The sequence below is a fragment of the Salvelinus alpinus genome, chromosome 8 (genome assembly GCF_045679555.1).
Source record: "Salvelinus alpinus chromosome 8, SLU_Salpinus.1, whole genome shotgun sequence".
NCBI classification, from domain to species: Eukaryota; Metazoa; Chordata; class Actinopteri; order Salmoniformes; family Salmonidae; genus Salvelinus; species Salvelinus alpinus.
Window position 1 is genome coordinate 7,445,775 of NC_092093.1, and position 19,758 is coordinate 7,465,532.

General features: G+C 44.8%; 1 protein-coding gene across 3 annotated transcripts in view; it reads left to right on the forward strand.

Annotated features, from left to right (window-relative positions):
• LOC139582483 (steroid hormone receptor ERR2-like) overlaps positions 1–19,758 on the forward strand; it is a 123,534-nt gene that overhangs the window by 87,479 nt on the left and 16,297 nt on the right. For 2 of the 3 annotated variants that reach the window (XM_071412532.1, XM_071412533.1), the window contains 2 exons: positions 10,391–10,504; positions 13,115–13,276. In XM_071412532.1, coding sequence (XP_071268633.1) covers positions 10,391–10,504; positions 13,115–13,276 — 276 coding nt within the window. Of the gene's footprint in view, positions 1–8,245; positions 8,408–10,390; positions 10,505–13,114; positions 13,277–19,758 lie in introns of those variants that run through there. The other variant, XM_071412534.1, reaches the window with a different exon arrangement.

Below are 19,758 nucleotides of genomic sequence, written 5' to 3' on the forward strand. Positions count from 1 at the left end.
ACCTATTCCCTATATAATGACAACCTATTCCAGATATGATGACAACTTGTTCCAGATATAATGACAACCTGTTCCCTATATAATGACAACCTATTCCCTATATAATGACAACCTATTCCAGATAGAATGACAACCTATTCCAGATATAATGACAACCTATTCCCTATATAATGACAACCTATTCCAGATATGATGACAACTTGTTCCAGATATAATGACAACCTATTCCCTATATAATGACAACCTATTCCAGATATGATGACAACTTGTTCCAGATATAATGACAACCTATTCCAGATATAATGACAACCTATTCCCTATATAATGACAACCTATTCCAGATATAATGACAACCTATTCCCTATATAATGACAACGTATTCCAGATATAATGACAACCTATTCCAGATATGATGACAACTTGTTCCAGATATAATGACAACCTATTCCAGATATAATGACAACCTATTCCCTATATAATGACAACGTATTCCAGATATAATGACAACCTATTCCAGATATAATGACAACCTATTCCCTATATAATGACAACCTATTCCAGATATGATGACAACTTGTTCCAGATATAATGACAACCTATTCCCTATATAATGACAACCTATTCCAGATATGATGACAACTTGTTCCAGATATAATGACAACCTATTCCAGATATAATGACAACCTATTCCCTATATAATGACAACCTATTCCAGATATAATGACAACCTATTCCAGATATAATGACAACCTATTCCCTATATAATGACAACCTATTCCAGATATGATGACAACTTGTTCCAGATATAATGACAACCTGTTCCCTATATAATGACAACCTGTTCCCTATATAATGACAACCTATTCCAGATATAATGACAACCTATTCCCTATATAATGACAACGTATTCCAGATATAATGACAACCTATTCCAGATATAATGACAACCTGTTCCCTATATGATGACAACCTGTTCCCTATATAATGACAACCTATTCCCTATATAATGACAACCTATTCCAGATATAATGACAACCTATTCCAGATATAATGACAACCTGTTCCCTATATAATGACAACCTATTCCAGATATAATGACAACCTGTTCCAGATATAATGACAACCTGTTCCCTATATAATGACAACCTGTTCCCTATATAATGACAACCTATTCCAGATATAATGACAACCTATTCCAGATATAATGACAACCTATTCCCTATATAATAGCAACCTATTCCAGATATAATAGCAACCTGTTCCCTATATACACACACACAAGACAGTTGCTTTGACAGAATGCACTTCATGGTAGCGGGGTCCATATTGTTTTGACAACCTGTTCCCTATATAATGACAACCTATTCCAGATATAATGACAACCTATTCCAGATATAATGACAACCTGTTCCCTATATAATGACAACCTATTCCAGATATGATGACAACCTGTTCCAGATATAATGACAACCTATTCCAGATATGATGACAACCTATTCCAGATATAATGACAACCTGTTCCCTATATAATGACAACCTATTCCAGATATAATGACAACCTATTCCAGATATAATGACAACCTGTTCCAGATATAATGACAACCTGTTCCCTATATAATGACAACCTATTCCAGATATAATGACAACCTATTCCAGATATAATGACAACCTGTTCCCTATATAATGACAACCTATTCCAGATATAATGACAACCTATTCCAGATATAATGACAACCTGTTCCCTATATAATGACAACCTATTCCAGATATAATGACAACCTATTCCAGATATAATGACAACCTGTTCCAGATATAATGACAACCTGTTCCCTATATAATGACAACCTATTCCAGATATAATGACAACCTATTCCAGATATAATGACAACCTGTTCCCTATATGATGACAACCTGTTCCCTATATAATGACAACCTATTCCCTATATAATGACAACCTATTCCCTATATAATGACAACCTATTCCAGATATGATGACAACCTATTCCAGATATAATGACAACCTGTTCCAGATATAATGACAACCTATTCCCTATATAATGACAACGTATTCCCTATATGATGACAACCTGTTCCCTATATAATGACAACCTGTTCCCTATATAATGACAACCTATTCCAGATATAATGACAACCTGTTCCCTATATAATGACAACCTATTCCAGATATAATGACAACCTGTTCTCTATATAATGACAACCTATTCCAGATATGATGACAACCTATTCCAGATATAATGACAACCTGTTCCCTATATAATGACAACCTATTCCAGATATGATGACAACCTATTCCAGATATAATGACAACCTGTTCCCTATATAATGACAACCTATTCCCTATATAATGACAACCTATTCCAGATATAATGACAACCTGTTCTCTATATAATGACAACCTATTCCAGATATGATGACAACCTATTCCAGATATGATGACAACCTATTCCAGATATAATGACAAACTGTTCCCTATATAATGACAACCTATTCCAGATATGATGACAACCTATTCCCTATATAATGACAACCTATTCCAGATATGATGACAACCTATTCCAGATATGATGACAACCTATTCCAGATATAATGACAAACTGTTCCCTATATAATGACAACCTATTCCAGATATGATGACAACCTATTCCCTATATAATGACAACCTATTCCAGATATGATGACAACCTATTCCAGATATGATGACAACCTATTCCAGATATGATGACAACCTATTCCCTATATAATGACAACCTATTCCAGATATAATGACAACCTATTCCCTATATAATGACAACCTATTCCAGATATGATGACAACCTGTTCCAGATATAATGACAACCTGTTCCAGATATAATGACAACCTGTTCCAGATATAATGACAACCTGTTCCCTATATAATGACAACCTATTCCAGATATAATGACAACCTGTTCCCTATATTATAATGCGTTACATTTGAGCAGGGCCCATTTGAAACGAAGCCGTTCACTGTCACGTCATGCAGGCCGGGGCGATGGATGGCGAAGGGATCCGCACTCCTCATCTCTCTGATTTCTCCCAGCTAAAAATGGTTCCTCTAAGCTCCCCCTGGCACTGCCAGCCTTCCCACCCATTCTGACACATTCACTAGAAACAAGTACACCCAGCAGCCTGACAGGTGAGAGACTCAAAATAGTGCCCTTTCCGACAGACACACACACACACACACACACACACACACACACACACACACACACACACACACACACACACACACACACACACACACACACACACACACACACACACACACACACACACACACACACACACACATACACACACACACACACACACACACACACACACACACACACACACACATACACACACACACACACAAGACAGTTGCTTTGACAGAATGCACTTCATGGTAGCGGGGTCCATATTGTTTTGAGCTGAAAGGGAAGGCAGGGGACATATGACCTAAAGATGGTTCTATATGAACCCACACACATAGACTTAGCTGAGTTCATCGCTATGCCCCTCCCACCTCCCACCTTCCCCCATCTCACCCCCCTACTATCCCCACCCCCCAACTCCATCCTAGCCCCACCTCCCCTCTCACCCCCACCTCCCCTCTTTCCCCTCTCATCCCCCTCCTATCCTCTCCCCCCAACTCCCTCCTATCCCCACCTCCCCTCCTATCCCCACCCCCCAACTCCCTCCTATCCCCACCTCCCCTCCTATCCCCACCCCCCAACTCCATCCTAGCCCCACCTCCCCTCTCTCCCCCTCTTCTCCCCACCTCCCCTCTCACCCCCACCTCCCCTCTCTCCCCATCTCACCCCCACCTCCCCCTCTCTCCCCTCTCATCCCCCTCCTATCCTCTCCCCCCAACTCCCTCCTATCCCCACCTCCCCTCTCCCCTCCTATCCCCACCCCCCAACTCCCTCCTATCCCCACCTCCCCTCTCACCCCCGCCTTCCCTCTCTCCCCTCTCACCCCCACCTCCCCTCTCTCCCCAACTCCCTCCTATCCCCACCTCCCCTCTCACCTCTCAACCCTGTCACATGACAGAGGAGGTTCTCGGTACAGGACCCTGTCACATGATAGAGGTTCTCAGTACAGGACCATATCACATGATAGAGGTTCTCAGTACAGGACCCTGTCACATGATAGAGGTTCTCAGTACAGGACCCTGTCACATGATAGAGGTTCTCAGTACAGGACCATATCACATGATAGAGGTTCTCAGTACAAGACCATATCACATGATAGAGGTTCTCAGTACAGGACCCTGTCACATGATAGAGGTTCTCAGTACAGGACCCTGTCACATGATAGAGGTTCTCAGTACAGGACCATATCACATGATAGAGGTTCTCAGTACAGGACCCTGTCACATGATAGAGGTTCTCAGTACAGGACCATATCACATGATAGAGGTTCTCAGTACAGGACCCTGCCACATGATAGAGGTTCTCAGTACAGAACCATATCACATGATAGAGATTCTCAGTACAGGACCATATCACATGATAGAGGTTCTCAGTACAGGACCCTGTCACATGATAGAGGTTCTCAGTACAGGACCATATCACATGATAGAGGTTCTCAGTACAGGACCCTGTCACATGATAGAGGTTCTCAGTACAGGACCCTGGCACATGATAGAGGTTCTCAGTACAGGACCCTGTCACATGATAGAGGTTCTCAGTACAGGACCCTGTCACATGATAGAGGACATAATCCAGCCAAACTACGATCAGACTCCACAGGCATATACACACACACACACACACACACACACACACACACACACACACACACACACACACACACACACACACACACACACACACACACACACACACACACACACACACACACACACACACACACACACACACACACACACACACACACACACACACACACACACACACACAAGACAGTTGCTTTGACAGAATGCACTTCATGGTAGCGGGGTCCATATTGTTTTGAGCTGAAAGGGAAGGCAGGGGACATATGACCTAAAGATGGTTCTATATGAACCCACACACATAGACTTAGCTGAGTTCATCGCTATGCCCCTCCCACCTCCCACCTTCCCCCATCTCACCCCCCTACTATCCCCACCCCCCAACTCCATCCTAGCCCCACCTCCCCTCTCACCCCCACCTCCCCTCTTTCCCCTCTCATCCCCCTCCTATCCTCTCCCCCCACTCCCCTATCCCCACCTCCCCTCCTATCCCCACCCCCAACTCCCTCCTATCCCCACCTCCCCTCCTATCCCCACCCCCAACTCCATCCTAGCCCCACCTCCCCTCTCTCCCCCTTCTCCCCACCTCCCCTCTCACCCCCACCTCCCCTCTCTCCCCATCTCACCCCCACCTCCCCTCTCTCCCCTCTCACCCCCCTCCTATCCTCTCCCCCCAACTCCCTCCTATCCCCACCTCCCCTCCTATCCTCTCCCCCCAACTCCCTCCTATCCCCACCTCCCCTCTCACCCCCCTCCTATCCCCTCCCCCCAACTCCCTCCTATCCCCACCTCCCCTCTCACCCCCGCCTTCCCTCTCTCCCCTCTCACCCCCACCTCCCCTCTCTCCCCAACTCCCTCCTATCCCCACCTCCCCTCTCACCTCTCAACCCTGTCACATGACAGAGGAGGTTCTCGGTACAGGACCCTGTCACATGATAGAGGTTCTCAGTACAGGACCATATCACATGATAGAGGTTCTCAGTACAGGACCCTGTCACATGATAGAGGTTCTCAGTACAGGACCCTGTCACATGATAGAGGTTCTCAGTACAGGACCATATCACATGATAGAGGTTCTCAGTACAGGACCATATCACATGATAGAGGTTCTCAGTACAGGACCCTGTCACATGATAGAGGTTCTCAGTACAGGACCCTGTCACATGATAGAGGTTCTCAGTACAGGACCATATCACATGATAGAGGTTCTCAGTACAGGACCCTGTCACATGATAGAGGTTCTCAGTACAGGACCATATCACATGATAGAGGTTCTCAGTACAGGACCCTGCCACATGATAGAGGTTCTCAGTACAGGACCATATCACATGATAGAGATTCTCAGTACAGGACCATATCACATGATAGAGGTTCTCAGTACAGGACCCTGTCACATGATAGAGGTTCTCAGTACAGGACCATATCACATGATAGAGGTTCTCAGTACAGGACCCTGTCACATGATAGAGGTTCTCAGTACAGGACCCTGGCACATGATAGAGGTTCTCAGTACAGGACCCTGTCACATGATAGAGGTTCTCAGTACAGGACCCTGTCACATGATAGAGGACATAATCCAGCCAAACTACGATCAGACTCCACAGGCATATACACACACACACACACACACACACACACACACACACACACACACACACACACACACACACACACACACACACACACACACACACACACACACACACACACACACACACACACACACACACACACACACACACACACACACACACACACACATCAACTTGACTACACTCTCTCCTCTCTCCTGCTCTCTCCTCTTCTCTCTGGCCTCCAACTGAAGGTGGTTAGTGCCAAGCTCTTCATTCCTGTCAGGGCCTACTAGTTATGGACCTGTTGGACGTTTCTGTTCCTGTCGCATGATTCTGACTGGGCCCAGAGCGTGTGTTTGAGGAGGTTCTCAGTACAGGACCCTATCACATGATAGAGGACATAATGTTTGTTTCTGTGTGCGTGTGCGTGTGCGTGTGCGTGTGTGTGTGTGTGTGTGTGTGTGTGTGTGTGTGTGTGTGTGTGTGTGTGTGTGTGTGTGTGTGTGTGTGTGTGTGTGTGTGTGTGTGTGTGTGTGTGTGTGTGTGTGTGTGTGAATTCATGTGTGAAGGGGTTGTAGATATGTACCTATCAGGTTCACAGGGTAAAATATAAACTTGGCAACACAAGTCTCTTGACTTTTCTAGATACACTCCTCTGTTTTAATCGTTCCACGAAATGACCTTATTTAAATCCTAGTGGCCGCACCCCCTTTTTACTCAATAGTTTATAGGTCAATAACGATGTGGTCATTTAGCAAAGTACCCCAGATAGTGTCCTGAAATAGACTTTTCTAAATTAAACCTCAACCCCAATTTAGCTAGAGTAATGGAGCAAACAGAAACGCTCTGAACAGACATTACCAGTCCTACTAATTAACAACACAGCTCAGAACGGTTTGTTGAAACCTCCAAGACATTACCTGTCCTACTAATTAACAACAGCTCAGAACAGACATTACCAGTACTACTAATTAACAACAGCTCAGAACGGTTTGTTTAAACCTCCAAGACATTACCAGTACAACTAATTAACAACAGCTCAGAACGGTTTGTTTAAAACTCCAAGACATTACCAGTCCTACTAATTAACAACAGCTCAGAACGGTTTGTTTAAAACTCCAAGACATTACCAGTCCTATTAATTAACAACACAGCTCAGAACAGTTTGTTTAAAACTCCAAGACATTACCAGTCCTACTAATTAACAACAGCTCAGAACGGTTTGTTTAAACCTCCAAGACATTACCAGTCCTACTAATTAACAACACAGCTCAGAACGGTTTGTTTAAACCTCCAAGACATTACCAGTCCTATTAATTAACAACAGCTCAGAACGGTTTGTTTAAACCTCCAAGACATTACCAGTCCTACTAATTAACAGCTCAGAACGGTTTGTTTAAACCTCCAAGACATTACCAGTCCTACTAATTAACAACAGCTCAGAACAGTTTGTTTAAAACTCCAAGACATTACCAGTCCTACTAATTAACAGCTCAGAACGGTTTGTTTAAAACTCCAAGACATTACCAGTCCTACTAATTAACAACACAGCTCAGAACGGTTTGCTTAAACCTCCAAGACATTACCAGTCCTACTAATTAACAACACAGCTCAGAACGGTTTGTTTAAACCTCCAAGACATTACCAGTCCTATTAATTAACAACACAGCTCAGAACAGTTTGTTTAAACCTCCAAGACATCACCAGCCCTACTAATTAACAACACATCTCTTCTTCAAAGAACAAGAAGGAAAGAAGGAGACATCTATTTACGATCCTTATTGATTGATTAAGACGTACAAATGGAACGCTCCATTAGTCCGGCGGCGGGGGTAGAACCAACCGGTTGCCCCCCCACCCCCCCCCCCCCTCCCGAGAATTGTGGGTAATTAGGTTAGTGGATAGTTGGTGGTGTCATCAGGAATTTGAAAGACGGAACGCGAACCCTTTTGTTTCTAAAAGGGAATCAAAGAATTTATACATAAGTCACAGAAATCCCACAACTTAATTTGATGTGTATTGGCCACTTAAAAGCTGTTTTCCCTGCCCGTCTGTGCATACAAGGTTTAAGGTGAGAAGGAAGGTGTGTTATACCTTGCGTACGGAATGCATTCATTGCTCCGTATCCAGTGAAAAAAAAGTTATCAAGATAATCCTAGGTACAGCTGACTTGTTTTACTAATTCAATGTTTTCGTTCTCCTGTGTGATGAAAAACATAATTGAACGCTCACAATACTATAAACTTTATTAAGTTTAGCTAAATTGCTTGTCAGAAAAACCAGTAGTTAGAAATACCACTTCGACAATTAAAAAATGAACTTGTCGTGTTTACTTGGTAAAGAAAAATATATGTTTTTTTTCCTGAAGTGTCAGGTAACGTTAAACTTACGGTATATCTGTGTCGGGGTTAAATGAACGTTACCCTATTTATTGTTCAGCTATGTACTCATGAAGACAAATTGTCAACAGTGTCTTAACACCAGGTAAGGACACATACTGTATGGGCTGTAGTACCTACCTAGAACCATGTCTTTAGAGAGTTGAACCATCTTTTTTAATATGGTTCTAATTGTAGACAATCAGTTACAGAACATTGTTGAAAATGTGTTCTTTATGTAATGTTAATGGGGATCTAACATGGCTGCCATAGAATGTTGTAGTGTCATAAGCATCATAATGCAAAAGCCACAGTGTTCCAAATCTATGGTTCTAGAACCTACCGGGACTCTGTGTGGTTCCTGCTAGACTGGTTCTGGAACCTACCACTGGTGTGGTTCCTGCTAGACTGGTTCTGGAACCTACCGGGACTCTGTGTGGTTCCTGCTAGACTGGTTCTGGAACCTACCACTGGTGTGGTTCCTGCTAGACTGGTTCTGGAACCTACCACTGGTGTGGTTCCTGCTAGACTGGTTCTGGAACCTACCACTGGTGTGGTTCCTGCTAGACTGGTTCTGGAACCTACCGGGACTCTGTGTGGTTCCTGCTAGACTGGTTCTGGAACCTACCGGGACTCTGTGTGGTTCCTGCTAGACTGGTTCTGGAACCTACCGGGACTCTGTGTGGTTCCTGCTAGACTGGTTCTGGAACCTACCGGGACTCTGTGTGGTTCCTGCTAGACTGGTTCTGGAACCTACCAGGACTCTGTGTGGTTCCTGCTAGACTGGTTCTGGAACCTACCGGGACTCTGTGTGGTTCCTGCTAGACTGGTTCTGGAACCTACCGGGACTCTGTGTGGTTCCTGCTAGACTGGTTCTGGAACCTACCAGGACTCTGTGTGGTTCCTGCTAGACTGGTTCTGGAACCTACCAGGACTCTGTGTAGTTCCTGCTAGACTGGTTCTGGAACCTACCAGGACTCTGTGTGGTTCCTGCTAGACTGGTTCTGGAACCTACCAGGACTCTGTGTGGTTCCTGCTAGACTGGTTCTGGATGAGATGGAGACTGAGAGCTTCAGATTATGTGTTTTTGTTGTTGTTGCAAGATGCAGGATATTATCAAGCTCGTTCAAAAAATGGTAAAATGAGTACAAAACCTAGAAAACTAACCTCTATCATGTGATCGATTACCCATTTTAACAATACCCACCAAATTATTCTGACCCAGTGAGTTTGTGAGTAGTGAGTGTGTAATGTAGTGAGTGTGTGGTATTGAGTTTGTGAGTAATATTGGTGGTGGCCCAATCTAGCTGACAGAGGGACAGAAGAAGGATAGGAAGCCATTGAAGTGATGAACAGGATTGCCATGCATTGACCGATGCAGCTCAGTGGAAGCAGCCCTCTGGTCTCTGCTGGCCGTCATCAAAGGAAAAACACATTGACAGACAGAGCTTTGTAAAGCTCTCGTTGATGGGTTCAGAGGCTTGACTTTACAGCTACATAACACTTATCAGTACACATTACAGTATATAGTCCAACGACCGCAACAGAAGATGATCTGTGTACATACTACTACTTCATCTGGTGTATTATATTATCATCTTTGTCATTTTTTGTTGTTGTTGCATAAATCATGAATCTGGTGTTTGTTGGGAATGTTGTCCCGTGGTTATTTCCAGGTGTGCGTCTGGATCGTGTGAGGGGTGGAAGACAGAAGTACAAGAGGAGAATGGGGGACACGGAGAACGGGGCCTATCTAGGCCTGACACTTCCCCCTCCTGCCAAAAAGCCATGTGAGTCACAACAATAGTTACCCTTTCTGCTTGTATTATACTTAGGGCCCTGTGTATTGGTGTATCATGTCACATGACCTGGATTTTAACCTTTTTATTTGAAGCCTTTTCCAGAAATTATATTTACAGCAGTTGTCTGACAATGGTGCTCGGACATCTGACATAAAAAGACTAGTGGGAAGTTCGATTAAAACGTTTACATTTTTTTTTTATGATTCCTTTTTCAAATCATATGAGCAAAAAATATGTATTTTTATCTGGAATGCTAAACCAGACACGATAAAGCATGCCTGTCTATATAATGAATATGAACTGGGTGGGTTGAGATTATTAAATTTAAAATCCATAAACCTTTCTCTAAAAGCCTAATTGATACAAAAGTTGTACCTGAACCCAAAATGGTTCTCAAGTAGATTACTAAAGAAATCCATTGTTTAAAACTGGCCTTTTTGTCTTTGTGCAGATTGCCATGTCTCATTTTCGATTAATTGAAAATGAAACCTTTTTCAAAGTATCTCTCTTTTTCAAACAAGCATTGCAGAGCTGGTTACAATTTCATCCCCCTGAAAAGAGAGAACAAATAGTATGGTTGAACTCAAATGGACTGGTTGATAAAATACCTGTTTTATGGGAAGTTTGAAAAGGGTATTTTGTTTTTAAATGAAATTTGAAAATAAATTGGAGTGGTAGAGTTGTTTTTCATGGAGTTATCAGAATTGTACGGAAAGGTCTGCTCAATCCAAGATTACAACCAATTGATTGCAGCATTACCCCAAAAATGGAGGAGGCAGGTGGCAGCGGGAGGAGGTAGGGAACTATAAGATAAAAACTGGCATAGGAGTAAAAATGACATATAGGAAAGTATACCAGTTTCATTTGAGGACCAGGATGTTGACCACTGTTCCATACAGATTGCAAAATAGTTGGGAAGAGATTTTTGATTTACCGATTCCGTGGAACGGGGTGTATGAGTTGATATATAAAACAACGCAAGATTCAAGACTTCGTACTTTTACTGTACAGAATTATTGCCACCAACAAAATGTTGAATATTTGGGGCATAAAATCATGGAAGCTCTGCAGACTTTGTTGTGAGGATACAGAATCAATAGACCATTTATTTTGGTATTGCGGTCAGGTAGCCTGTTTCTGGTCTCAGGTTCAGGAATGGCTGAAAATGCATAGCATTGATCTAAAATTGACCCTAGAAATAGTACTGTTAGGAGATCTGGAGAGACCGGGTCAGTCAATTACTAATATACTAATACTCTTAGTAAAAGTATTTATCTTCAACTCGCAATCTGTGGATTCTGTTCAATTAGACAGATTCAAGTTGTATGTTAAACATCACAGCATAGTTGGGCGGCAGGTTAGAGCGTAGGACTTGTAACCGAAAGGTTGCAAGATCGAATCCCCGAGCTGACAAGGTAAAAATCTGTCGTTCTGCCCCTGAACAAGGCAGTTAACCCACTGTTCCTAGGCCGTCGTTGTAAATAAGACTTTGTTCTTAACTGACTTGCCTAGTTAAATAAAAATAAAAATAATTACAAATTTAAACTGTTCAAAAGGTAAAAACCCGAAGAGGGTGGCCAGCAGAGATTGGTGGGATGGGCTGAGGGAAGCTGAGGGTTGGGATGGTGAATTGGAGACAAGTGGGAGTGGAGTTGCTGGACGGGGGGATAAAATGATGGTCGAAGATAAAAAAAATAAAGTCAAAACAAAAATGAATCTTGAATGACACAGAGGGGCAACGTTGTTATATCCATTGCCTGAGGCTGATGCCGTGCAGGTGTTTGTACACATGCATATACACACTCTCTCATTTAAATACACACACACACACACACACACACACGTGTAAATAGTGCCATACAATGCCCTCATAAGTAGCCAGTCGGTCTTGCTGTTATGATCTTTGTTGTCAATGATGTCTTGTTTTTTTTGCGTTTTCTGTTTTTCTCTCTTGTTCATTTTGTTGGTGCATCGGGGGACGGGGGGTTGGGGAGTGGAATCATTTATTTTATTATGAATCTCTCTGAGAACTGTGGGGGGGGGGGGGGTTCTGGATGGTTGGTGGCCTGGCGGTTGGGAGCTTGGGCCGGTGGCTGATAGGTCACTGGATCGGGTTTTTTGACCTTGTGGGAGATCTGTGGACGTGCCGTTGAGCAGGGCGTTGACCCTGGTTGCTCCTGTTGGTCGCTCTGGATGGAGGAGTCGCTGCTAGATGACTCAATGGAATGGCAATGTTGAGCGGCTTCAATGCAAGTAGATTGTAGGTTTTAATGTTCAATAAAAAAAAATATTTTTTAAATCATACGTTTTAAATAAAGGTACAAATCCAGGTCATGTGACATGATCCACACGGGGTTCTATCACACGGGGTTCTATCACACGGGGTTCTATCACACAGGGTTCTATCACACAGGGTTCTAAACATGGTGCATGTTGGGTTGTACAACACTAACATCTCACTATGCAATCTACTCTAAACCTCTGTCCATCCACAGCCATCTAATCACACATCTTGTTCCCCCCCCCTCGCTCTCTCCCCCCTCTCTCTCTCGTCCCCCTCTCTCTCGTCCCCCCCCCCCCTCTCTCTCTCTCGGCCAGTGACAAAGATCGTGTCTCACCTGCTGGTGGTTGAACCAGAGAAGATCTATGCCATGCCAGACCCGACCATGCCAGACGGAGACATCAAGGCCCTGACCACACTGTGTGACCTGGCTGACAGAGAACTGGTGGTCATCATCGGCTGGGCCAAACACATCCCAGGTAGAGGGACTATATTACCTACAGAGCACTCCCAACATATCCCAGGTAGAGGGACTATATTACCTACAGAGCACTCCCAACATATCCCAGGTAGAGGGACTATATTACCTACACAGAGCACTCCCAACATATCCCAGGTAGAGGGACTATATTACCTACACAGAGCACTCCCAACATATCCCAGGTAGAGGGACTATTACCTACAGAGCACTCCCAACATATCCCAGGTAGAGGGGACTATATTACCTACACAGAGCACTCCCAACATATCCCAGGTAGAGGGGACTATATTACCTACACAGAGCACTCCCAACATATCCCAGGTAGAGGGACTATATTACCTACACAGAGCACTCCCAACATATCCCAGGTAGAGGGGACTATATTACCTAACCAAACCACTCCCAACATATCCCAGGTAGAGGGGACTATATTACCTAACCAAACCACTCCCAACATATCCCAGGTAGAGGGATTATATTACCTACACAGAGCACTCCCAACATATCCCAGGTAGAGGGGACTATATTACCTAACCAAACCACTCCCAACATATCCCAGGTAGAGGGGACTATATTACCTACACAGAGCACTCCCAACATATCCCAGGTAGAGGGGACTATATTACCTAACCAAACCACTCCCAACATATCCCAGGTAGAGGGACTATATTACCTACAGAGCACTCCCAACATATCCCAGGTAGAGGGACTATATTACCTACAGAGCACTCCCAACATATCCCAGGTAGAGGGACTATATTACCCACAGAGCACTCCCAACATATCCCAGGTAGAGGGACTATATTACCTACACAGAGCACTCCCAACATATCCCAGGTAGAGGGGACTATATTACCTACACAGAGCACTCCCAACATATCCCAGGTAGAGGGACTATATTACCTACACAGAGCACTCCCAACACATCCCAGGTAGAGGGATTATATTACCTACACAGAGCACTCCCAACATATCCCAGGTAGAGGGGACTATATTACCTACACAGAGCACTCCCAACACATCCCAGGTAGAGGGATTATATTACCTAACCAAACCACTCCCAACATATCCCAGGTAGAGGGGACTATATTACCTACACAGAGCACTCCCAACATATCCCAGGTAGAGGGGACTATATTACCTACACAGAGCACTCCCAACACATCCCAGGTAGAGGGATTATATTACCTAACCAAACCACTCCCAACATATCCCAGGTAGAGGGGACTATATTACCTACACAGAGCACTCCCAACATATCCCAGGTAGAGGGATTATATTACCTACACAGAGCACTCCCAACATATCCCAGGTAGAGGGGACTATATTACCTACACAGAGCACTCCCAACACATCCCAGGTAGAGGGGACTATATTACCTACACAGAGCACTCCCAACACATCCCAGGTAGAGGGGACTATATTACCTACACAGAGCACTCCCAACATATCCCAGGTAGAGGGACTAGAACTGGAGGAAAGGAACTGGAGGAAAGGAACATTAAAGCCACAAAACTCTTTTGAGTAAGTGCTCTCATTAACTCTCTCTCTCACACACACACACACACACACACACACACACACACACACACACACACACACACACACACACACACACACACACACACACACACACACACACACACACACACACACACACACACACACACACACACACACACACACACACACACACACACACACACACACACACACACACACACACACACACACACACACACACACACACACACACACACACACACACACACACACACACACACACACACACACACACACACACACACACACACACACACACACACACACACACACACACACACACACACACACACACACACACACACACACACACACACACACACACACACACACACACACACACACACACACACACACACACACACACACACATACACACACACACACACACACACACACACACACACACACACACACACACACACACACACACACACACACACACACACACACACACACACACACACACACACACACACACACACACACACACACACACACACACACACACACACACACACACACACACACACACACACACACACACACACACACACACACACACACACACACACACACACACACACACCCTCTAAGGATAATGAACATCTGCTCCTCATCTACCCGGAGAGACAGTTCCATATTCTACACATGTAAATCAATAGAGGGCAACTGAAGTATTTTGTGTGTGAGAGAGTGTGTGTGTGTGTGTGTGTGTGTGTGTGTGTGTGTGTGTGTGTGTGTGTGTGTGTGTGTGTGTGTGTGTGTGTGTGTGTGTGTGTGTGTGTGTGTGTGTGTGTGTGTGTGTGTGTGTGTGTGTGTGTGTGTGTGTGCATCCGTGCGTGTTTGGCAGTTGGAGGATGGGGGTAGGGGTACCTCCCTTTTACGCCAATGTATTCCATTTCAATTTGAGACTTAAAAAAAACCAAATACAATCCTCTTACTTCCTTTTAAGACTGATGACCCAAGGAGCAGGCTGTACCATTGGTTTATTTAGGGAGGTGGTCGTGGTGGACTCGTTCCTCTCCACTCAAACCTACATCTGAATACTTATACACTTTCTTAGATATCATTGTTTTCATGAATCTTAATTGAAAAATAAGAATTTAATTTCCTTTAAAATAAATAAATTTAGAATTCTCTTAAAATATATCATCCCTCTGTAGATATTCCCAGCATGCAATGTGTTCACTGTTGGTATCGCCGGGTTGATCTCTCCTAAGATATTTGCCCTGAGAGTACTGTTCTTGAGTCAGTTTCTAACCATAACCCCCCCAGTGATTAAGGTTCAGACTTGGAGAGGGTGAACTGACTCTGATCTGCTGATTGATGTAGGACCCGGGGGAGATGGAGTCAGTAGTGTGAGATTACAGGGTGGACCCAGGGGAGATGTAGTGTGAGATTACAGGGTGGACCTGGGGGAGATGGAGTCAGTAGTGTGAGATTACAGGGTGGACCCAGGGGAGATGTAGTGTGAGATTACAGGGTGGACCCAGTGGAGATGGAGTGGGAGGTTACAGGGTGGACCCGGGGGAGATGGAGTCAGTAGTGTGAGGTTACAGGGTGGACCCAGGGGAGATGGAGTGGGAGGTTACAGGGTGAACCCAGGGGAGATGTAGTGAGATTACAGGGTGGGCCCGGGGGAGATGGAGTCAGTAGTGTGAGGTTACAGGGTGGACCCAGGGGAGATGTAGTGGGAGGTTACAGGGTGGACCCGGGGGAGATGGAGTCAGTAGTGTGAGGTTACAGGGTGGACCCAGGGGAGATGTAGTGAGATTACAGGGTGGACCCAGTGGAGATGGAGTGGGAGGTTACAGGGTGGACCCAGGGGAGATGGAGTCAGTAGTGTGAGATTACAGGGTGGACCCAGGGGAGATGTAGTGGGAGGTTACAGGGTGGACCCGGGGGAGATGGAGTCAGTAGTGTGAGGTTACAGGGTGGACCCAGGGGAGATGTAGTGAGATTACAGGGTGGACCTGGGGGAGATGGAGTCAGTAGTGTGAGATTACAAGGTGGACCCAGGGGAGATTTAGTGAGATTACAGGGTGGACCCAGGGGAGATTTAGTGAGATTGGAGAGATTACAGGGTGGACCCAGGGGAGATTTAGTGAGATTACAAGGTGGACCCAGGGGAGATTTAGTGAGATTACAGGGTGAACCCAGGGGAGATTTAGTGAGATTACAAGGTGGACCCAGGGGAGATGTAGTGTGATTACAGGGTGGACCCAGGGGAGATGTAGTGTGATTGGAGAGATTACAGGGTGGACCCAGGGGAGATTTAGTGAGATTACAGGGTGGACCCAGGGGAGATTTAGTGAGATTACAGGGTGGACCAAGGGGAGAAGTAGTGTGAGATTACAGGGTGGACCCAGGGGAGATGTAGTGTGAGATTACAGGGTGAACCCAGGGGAGATGTAGTGGGAGATTACAGGGTGGACCCAGGGGAGATGGAGTGTGAGATTACAGGGTGGACCCAGGGGAGATGGAGTGTGAGATTACAGGGTGGACCCAGGGGAGATGGAGTGTGAGATTACAGGGTGGACCCAGTGGAGATGTAGTGTGAGATTACAGGGTGGACCCAGGGGAGATGGAGTGTGAGATTACAGGGTGGACCCAGGGGAGATGTAGTGTGAGATTACAGGGTGGACCCAGGGGAGATGTAGTGGGAGATTACAGGGTGGACCCAGTGGAGATGGAGTGTGAGATTACAGGGTGGACCCAGGGGAGATGGAGTGGGAGATTACAGGGTGGACCCAGTGGAGATGGAGTGTGAGATTACAGGGTGGACCCAGGGGAGATGTAGTGTGAGATTACAGGGTGGACCCAGGGGAGATGGAGTGTCAGATTACAGGGTGGACCCAGGGGAGATTTAGTGAGATTACAGGGTGGACCCAGGGGAGATGGAGTGGGAGATTAGACTACATGGTGGCCAGGTAACAAGTATCATTAACAACCTTATGATCAGTCCATTATTAGCGTGCTAAAGGGAGTGAGGACCGTCTCTTTCATATTGTTTACCTGCGACCCAAACACATGGAGAAAACAGTTTATGATACATTGCGTTCGGAAAGTTTTCAGACACCTGGACTTTTTCCACATTTTGGTACGTTCCCTCCTTATTCTAAAATTGATTAATTCGTTTTTCCCTCAATCTACACACAATACCCCAGAATAACAAAGCAAAATTAGGTTTTTAGACATTTTTTGCAAATGTATTAAAAATAAAAACTGAAATATGACATTCAGAGTGTGAAAAAGGTCAAGGGGGCTGAATACTTTCCGAATGTACTGTATATGTGACTACTTTAACTATTGTGGCTACATATATATTTTTAGGTGTTTAAATGAAATATATTTGGAATTATGTTGTGCTATTGACAGGCCACCCCCTCGTGATACCTTACGGCGTTTTAAGTTGAGTGAACAAACATGCAAAAATGTGCGAACGTAAAATGCAAGCTATTCGCTGCACGTGTTTGTTAGTGAGACCTCTGACCGTTTGACTTTGTAGTATCCATCAGAGCAGTGGTTTAGGGGGATGACACGGCTTAGCGTGAATAGTAGACACACACACAGGCCTCATAGCGTTGTAACTCATTGTCATGGGGAGTACCGATTGGCTGTTACTTACACATGCTGTCATGACAACCAGGCTAGAATCATTGGCATGGTTGCCACAGGTCACAGGTCACCGTTAATTTGTGCAGCTGCACGGCACGGTCACCACTTATAGTACAATCATACTATATGCATGCACTGCTAATGATTCTTCTCTCGTTCACACACACATTTACACACAACCCTGCCACGCTGTTAGATGAGAAGAGGAGACGTATGTCTCTCTCCACCGCAGGCCCAGTCATGTCATTACCTCTGTCTCTTTATTGGGCCCATGATGGCCCTTAGGAGCACTGTAATGATGGCAAATGAATAGTGTGAACTGCTGAGATAGAGCCCTGAGAGAGAACTGTTATCTGTTAGGGCTCTATGAGAGAGAACTGTCATCTGGTTAGGACTGTTTCGATAGCACAGATTGGAATATGTTCCGGGATTCATCCGATAACATTGAGGAGTTTACTACATCAGTCACCGACTACATTAATAAGTGCATTGAAGGGACCTTCCGAGCGGCGCAGAGGTCTAAGGCACCGCATCGCTACAAACCCGGGATTGATCCCAGGCTGTGTCACAACCGGCCGTGACCGTGAGTCCCATATAACATGTAATGCCACAACAGATTAGATGAACTGGAATGAGAGCTGTGAGCATTAAGAGAGATGTAAGCAAACCATGTTCCTAATGAGTCACTGCCCCTACATTATCACTAAAGGTGTCTGCATACTAGGATCGGTCCACATAGAACCATCGCCTTTTTCTAAAGAACCCTTGAGGAACCCTCTTCTCTTAGTTCGTATGATCTTCTATGTAGAAGAACCCCTTACTCGCTAACGACTCGTGTGTGTGGCTTTGTGAGGTCATAGAGCAAAACAAGATGACACGTGCTTGTTCTGGAAGAGTCTCTTAGCTTTTCATAGATGGGTCATAATAGTTTGTATCTCAAACTGTTCTGTCTTTGCGGAGGTTTTGTGAGAAGAAATAGACTAATCCAACGGTACAACCCAGCAGTCCGTAGTTCAAACACACTATTTAAAATAACATTTAAAAAAAGGGGGTTTAGAAGCCCTGAATCACGCCAGTGTGATCGTGGGACTCAAGAAAACACATGGGGCTTGAGCTCACCGACCCGACTGCAGAGTGAGGTCAAAGGGCTGAGTATAGATGAGTTGGAAACCGTGCTTGTCCATGGCTTTGACATTTGTAGAGTTGGAATCAGACCAAAACATTTTGTTGTCCTTTACAGTATTATTACTTTATCTACAGCTTACTGACTGTATCAATGAACTGTAACACAAAGCT